The sequence below is a fragment of the Physella acuta genome, unplaced genomic scaffold (assembly GCF_028476545.2).
Source record: "Physella acuta isolate Inbredline_101_S28 unplaced genomic scaffold, ASM2847654v3 ptg000470l, whole genome shotgun sequence".
Taxonomy (NCBI): Eukaryota; Metazoa; Mollusca; class Gastropoda; family Physidae; genus Physella; species Physella acuta.
The window spans coordinates 344,482-351,716 of NW_026731989.1; the positions used below are offsets into that span (position 1 = coordinate 344,482).

Genomic DNA, 7,235 nt, shown 5'->3' on the forward strand with positions numbered 1-7,235 from the left:
AGAACACGTGACCACAGAGTCGATTGACTTCCTTGTAGGACAGCTGGCCGGGTAGTAGAGAGCACGTTGTTATGTTGAAAGTCTCGAGTTTGATCTTGTACTGAGCCCGTAGATAATCCTATGTTAACCCAACCCAAGTAAAGTCAAAGTGACTGAGCTAGAACTGACTGCACCATCATTTAACGTGGAAAAAGAGGAACGAATGCAATATTCTTCATACAGTTATAAAGTTACCTCACACAAATTATTCATGCTATGTTCAGCAAAAGATCAGTTTAAAATCAAACACACTCACCAACCAAGTGACCGCTTTACAGTCCTGTTTCGTCTAAAAAAAACATTAATATCGAAACTTTTAGTTTCTTTTATTACATTTATATATTACGTATTTAAAGTTTTTATTAATTTATATTTTAAGTAAAAAGAAGAATGTTTACTTAGAAAAAAATAAGTACCTAAACACAGTATCTTACAACCAGTCCACACATTTTAAAAATCTTAACCCCCCCCCCCTCCATCGTCTGGTACAGAACAACTCCAGCTTTAAGTCCTGGGTGATTCACGCTAGTGTAGAACACATGACCATAGCTACAATCAGCACTAATTACCCTAGACAACTAATGAACCAGCTGAGCTATCCAATGAGCCTACATTTATTTGTCAGACAGACAAGTGTGTGTGTGTGTGTGTGTGTGTGTGTGCGTGTAGGCGTGCGTGCGCGTGTGCGTGTGTGTGTGAGTCCGTTCATTTCTTTTACTTTAAATCTTTAACACAAGATACAATTGTATGTCTAAATATATCACCCAATGCCTGCAGTTATTTTCATCACGTGTCTTAGTTTAGTGTAATACGAATTAAATATTGAGCAGAGAATTGATAGAAAATTGTAACACAATAGAGGAATATAAAAATGTACGTGTCTCGGTCAAGGTGAGTACTCAAGGTGTCAGGTTAACGTCTCTGCTTACACCAACACGTGAGGTTCTAGACGAGCTGACAGTGGCAATAGATGGAGGAACTAGCAGGATGTATTTCCCTTGATCTTTACATATATAACTCCTCAATTAAAAGCACATTATGGATTAGAAGGATTTAATTACCTTTGTCTCTACCTATATAACTCCTCAATTGAAAGCTCATAATGGACTAGCAGGATTTATTTCCCTTGATCTCTACCTATATAAATTTAAGTAACTCCTCACATTTAAAGCACATATACATTCACATCACACACAATCACTCCAAACAAGTCACGCAACAATCGCATCCATAAGTCATTCACATCCACCACACCTAACCCACACATCAGTCAACGACAGCCACACAGAAAACCACACACACATATCCACAAGCACCACATTACACGTGACATATAATCCGCCAATGACGATGTTGGTGTAATGAACATGTCAAACGTGAACAAAGTTTATGGCACAAGTCTCGAACATTCTCCGTGCAGGGATACGAGCCCGTGAAACACAACTCACAGAGTCAATAGAAATCTTGGCATGACTCCTATTAAATTACGCGTGTACTAGCCCGCCCCTAGCATCCAATTGCTTTTTGCTTTTCCCCATTCGATGTATCGACAGGGCCTTACAATTATGTGTAAACTATGGGGCATAACTCGAGAATCCCTGATTCATCTAGGCCGTGACATCCTTGGTTACCAAGTCAATATCGAGTCCCTGCTCCACCAGATATACAGATGGATGTTACATCTGATTAGGAGAAAACGTAGTCTAGTCATACAACAGGGGTGTGGGTGGGGGAGTATAGACAGCACCTCTGGGCTGGGGTGTGGGTGGGGGAGTATAGACAGCACCTCTGGACTGGGGTGTGGGTGTGGGAATATAGACAGCTTCTTTGGGCTGGGGTGTGGGTGGGGGAGTATAGGCAGCACCTCTGGTCTGGGGTGTGGGTGGGGGAGTATAGGCAGCACCTCTGGGTAAGGGTGTGGTTGGGAGAATTAGTCAGTACATATAAGTTTCGGTTTGGGTGGGGGGGGGAGTATTTAGACAGCACTTAGAAGATGGGGTGAGGAAGTTTTGACATCCCCTCTAAGAATGGTGGGGGGGGGGGGGGGCTGTAATAGATCCTGAAAGTGAAAACTTGTTCTGGAACTCCCACAGGAAATCTTGGCCTGAAGTCTGAGACCACTAAAGCAGGGCTGGTCAGCTAGAGAGGAGAGACCAGAGACCCAGTGTCTGAGACCACTAAAGCAGGGCTGGTCAGCTAGTGAGGAGAGACCAGGGACCCAGTGTCCGGTGTTCATGCCGCGGACTTCAGCGGCAGTCCATAGAACAATGCCTCCATTGTTTCTTGAAATAGCAGCTCTTTGACGAGCGCAGTTTGTAATGAAAATACTAGCCTCGTTATACCAGTAATTAGAAAACAGTAACTTAGAGTAGTTGCGATTTTTAAAGGTCTTCACTGTCAAAGGGAAAGCGTTTGTCAATTATTCATCTATTCAGCACGGAGCGCCCCTATCATGACCCCCCCCCCCCCCACACACACACACACACTAGAAGCAGTTACTCTTGTTTAATTATTGTGGTTATCTCCCCTCAAGTACTTCATCATTTTGAGCAGCTCAAGAAACTTTGAAACTGATCGTTTATCCCATCATTTTGTTTCCAGTGATTTTATGTAGAAAGTATAGGACGGAATGTTTCACAAACACACTCTACAAGAGAAAAGACTAACATATTTTAGTGATCAATTTTAATACAGTTTACAGCTATTATATACACCCTAAGACTCCGGGCACTCATTTTATAAACATATGATTTACACGCCGACATTAAGTATGACACAGCCCTGCTAAGATATAGTTAAAATAGGCTTTAAGTCCCTGATCTTCTGGCCAGCAAGGAGTCCACTAGCGGAGATAAAGTACACGCGTAGATCGTGTGGATGAGACACGGAGATAGCTGTGATAGAGTCACTCCCTTGTCCCTCTACACTGGTGCCCCGTCCTGTTTCACAGGGCGCATCTACTCTAATGGGCCCTTACTCTACCTCAATGGGCCCTCACCTTACCTCAGTGGGCCCTTAACCTACCTCAGTGGCCCCTCACCCTACCTCAGTGGGCCCTCACCCTACCTCAGTGGGCCCTCACCTTACCTCAGTAGGCCCTTACCCCACCTCAGTGGGCCCTCACCCTACCTCAGTGGGCCCTCACCCTACCTCAGTGGGCCCTTACCCCACCTCAGTGGGCCCTCACCCTACCTCAGTGGGCCCTTACCCCACCTCAGTGGGCCCTTACCCCACCTCAGTGGGCCCTCACCCTACCTCAGTGGGCCCTCACCCTACCTCAGTGGGCCCTCACCCTACCTCAGTAGGCCCTTACCCCACCTCAGTGGGCCCTCGCCGTACTTCAATTGGCCCTCAACCTACTTCAGTGGGCCCTCACCCTACCTCAGTGGGCCCTTACCCCACCTCAGTGGGCCCTCACCCTACCTCAGTGGGCCCTTACCCCACCTCAGTGGGCCCTCACCCTACCTCAGTGGGCCCTCACCCTACCTCAGTGGGCCCTCAACCTACCTCAGTGGGCCCTCACCCTACCTCAGTGGGCCCTCACCTTACCTCAGTGGGCCCTCACCCTACCTCAGTGGGCCCTCGCCGTACTTCAATTGGCCCTCAACCTACCTCAGTGGGCCCTCACCCTACCTCAGTGGGCCCTTACCCCACCTCAGTGGGCCCTCACCCTACCTCAGTGGGCCCTCGCCGTACTTCAATTGGCCCTCAACCTACCTCAGTGGGCCCTCACCCTACCGCAGTGGGCCCTTACCCCACCTCAGTGGGCCCTCACCCTACCTCAGTGGGCCCTCACCCTACCTCAGTGGGCCCTTACCCTACCTCAGTGGGCCCTCACCCTACCTCAGTGGGCCCTCACCTTACCTCAGTGGGCCCTTACCCTACCTCAGTGGCCCCTCACCCTACCTCAGTGGGCCCTCACCTTACCTCAGTGGGCCCTCACCCTACCTCAGTGGGCCCTCACCCTACCTCAGTGGGCCCTCACCCTACCTCAGTGGGCCCTCACCCTACCTCAGTAGGCCCTCGCCGTACTTCAATGGGCCCTAATCCCTACGAGACTGAACTGCATACTACTTGACTGGATCTCACAATATTTTACAAATATCTCTTGTCTAGGTACCCTATCTTTTTCTGTGTCACGCCCAAACTCACACTGGCCCCATTCTTCTTCATTGGACACTCGCCCTACTTGACTGGGCCCCTCTCTCCATCTTTTTTGCTCTAACGTGCAACAACATCTCTACCCAAGCCCCTCCCTCCTAAACGACTTTCATCAAGGGGCCCCCATCCTACTTGACTGGCTCCTTTTGTTTTACCTGGCTCCACCCTAGACTACTTCAACCAACCTGACCACCCACATCGTTTGATACGTTATCGTCTAGAAAAAAAAGGTCCCTAGACCTGGTCGACCCAGTGAAGAAACGTTATCGTCCACTGTAAACTGGACCAAGTGCCCAGCGTTGACACCGCGGTTTGTCTACACCAGACGCTGTCGCTACTTCACTTTATCAACATCACGTATTAGGCGAGCTTTATTCAATATCTGACCTCAAAGTTATTTTATTTTCTTCATTCAATATCAGACATCAACTCTACGTAGCAAAGGTTTTATTTTCTTCATTCAATATCAGACATCAACTCTACGTAGCAAAGGTTTTATTTTCTTCATTCAATATCAGACATCAACTCTACGTAGCAAAGGTTTTATTTTCTTTATTCAATATCAGACATCAACTCTACGTAGCAAAGGTTTTATTTTCTTCATTCAATATCAGACATCAACTCTACGTAGCATAGTTATTTTCTTCATTCAATATCAGACATCAACTCTACGTAGCATAGTTATTATTTTTGTTCTGCAATATCAGACCTCAACGCTACGTAGCAATCTTATTTATTTTATTTTATTCATTCAATTTCAGACCTCAACTCTATTTTTTGTTCTTTCAATATCAGACCCTAATTCCACGTTTCCGAGTTCTTTTCTTTTCTTCATACACTCTTAGAAATCATAGAAAACAACTTCTAATATCAGTATTTCTTTATAAACATCTATTGGAAATCAACTTCAAACTCTCTTTATACATTTTTTAAAACCAAATATCAATTGATAAAATGTTTTTAAACATTCTTTAAACTCAAATATCAACTAGCCACTTCATACATTGTATAATGTAAACTTAAAACATAAATTGACCCAATTGTTTATACTTTCTCGTATACAGACTATAGAGGAAGTATTGTAATCGTTCACAAAAAATCAAATGAATTTTTGACAGTTTTCACTGCTCTACACCGCAGTTTTGATCATATACGGAGTATAGGGGACTTATTTTAATCGTGCAAAAATTATAAATCCAAATTTATCAAAATCTCGGCGTGTTACGCGTCATCGAGTCGGAAAAACTGAGCTTTGCAATTTTGTCCGTGTGTGTATGTGTGTCTGTGAACACGATAACCTGGGTTCCGTTACAGCTAGGTTGATGAAATTTTATATATAAGTATTACATCCAAATTTGTAGTATTTGTAATAACTTTTCAGCGATTTCCGATAATTGGAATTGGAACTTATTCTACTTTTGGTTTTTCAAAAGGCTATAACTTGAGTACTATTTCTGATATATAGACGAAATTTCACATACAAGTAAAAGATCTAATTATCTGTTTTCTTTCAAATTTTTATTTAATTTTCGGTGACCGGAATTAGTACTTTGAGCTATTTCCGATTTCTCAATAAATAAATAACAACGCACATAAATGTATAAAGGACGGCGTGGCCTCGCGATAGACAGCTAGACTGCTAACCCAAGAGTCTTGAGTTTGGTTCAAATCAGTGGAACGTCCCTGAGTCCACCCAGCTTTGATGGGTACCCAACTTACGTTAGGGAAACAAAGGCGGCTGAGCATAGCGCTTATCAATCAAATATCAATTGATGCAATACATATTTATACATTCTTATAAATCAAACATAAATTCATGCAATATGTCTTGATAAACTTATAGAAATAACCTTTAACGACAATCGATAAAGAATTTCTTACTAGACTACCAAAGACAAATTGCGCGCTCGTTTAAAGACAAAGTAGCTTACTTATTGAGCTATTTTTACTTACATCTTCTTATAAAATCGCACTGTATTAAATATGAATGATCCTATGCATTTATTAAGAATAATTTAAAACTGAACTAAACTTTTTTTTTGTATTGGTACCTAAGAAATTATCAAATTCTATTTTTTTAAGACCTGTGGTCGTATTATTTTGAATATATTGTAAAACATTGTCTGAATCCATAAATAAAATTAAAACGGGTAATGTGTTGGATAAATGATGGATATACTTACAGAACGTACACTGGAGATCTACAGGCCGGTGTGTCTGTGCACTGATGACTAGACCAGCTTTAGAAAGTTGCCAGATAAAATGTCTGTTCAATTCTTCAGGGACAATTTCAAGGAAACGTTAGCGTAGTGGGGGGGGGGGGGGGGGGGGGGGGGGATGGCGTGGACATCGAGTTGATGTATCACTTAGTGTGACGTACTGTACGGCTTGGTGTCACGTACGGTACGGCTTGGTGTCACGTACGGTACGACTTGGTGTCACGTACGGTACGGCTTGGTGTCACGTACGGTACGGCTTTGCGTGACAAGCGGTACGGCTTGGTGTGACGTATGGTGAATGTACGGCTTTGTGTGACGTATGTTGAACATACGGCTTTGTGTGACGTAGGCGTGTGACGTGCGGTAGATGTACGGCTTTGTGTGACGTATGAAAAATGTACGGCTTTGTGTGACGTAGGGGTGTGACGTAGGGTAGATGTACGGCTTGGTGTGACGTGGGGTAGATGTACGGCTTTGTGTGACGTAGGCTTGTGACTTGCGGTAGATGTACGGTTTTGTGTGACGTAGGGTAGATGTACGGCTTTGTGTGACGTAGGCGTGTGACGTGCGGTAGATGTACGGCTTTGTGTGACGTAGGGGTGTGACGTAGGGTAAATGTACGGCTTTGTGTGACGTAGGCTTGTGACTTGCGGTAGATGTACGGTTTTGTGTGACGTAGGGTAGATGTACGGCTTTGTGTGACGTAGGCGTGTGACGTGCGGTAGATGAACGGCTTTGTGTGACGTATGGTAAATGTACGGCTTTGTGTGATGTAGGGGTGTGACGTGCGGTAGATGAACGGCTTTGTGTGACGTA

General features: G+C 44.4%; 1 protein-coding gene across 1 annotated transcript; it reads left to right on the plus strand.

Annotated features, from left to right (window-relative positions):
* The first annotated feature begins 2,916 nt into the window (after window positions 1-2,916).
* LOC131943850 (MAPK-interacting and spindle-stabilizing protein-like) lies at window positions 2,917-4,086 on the plus strand. The gene has a single exon (XM_059304135.1). It carries the CDS (start codon window positions 2,917-2,919, stop codon window positions 4,084-4,086), a length of 1,170 nt encoding a protein of 389 aa, XP_059160118.1.
* The last annotated feature ends 3,149 nt before the right edge of the window (window positions 4,087-7,235 follow it).

Excerpts from the sequence above, each read along its gene's own strand:
- LOC131943850 (XM_059304135.1), top strand. The coding sequence starts at position 2,917 with ATGAGACACGGAGATAGCTGTGATAGAGTCACTCCCTTGTCCCTCTAC.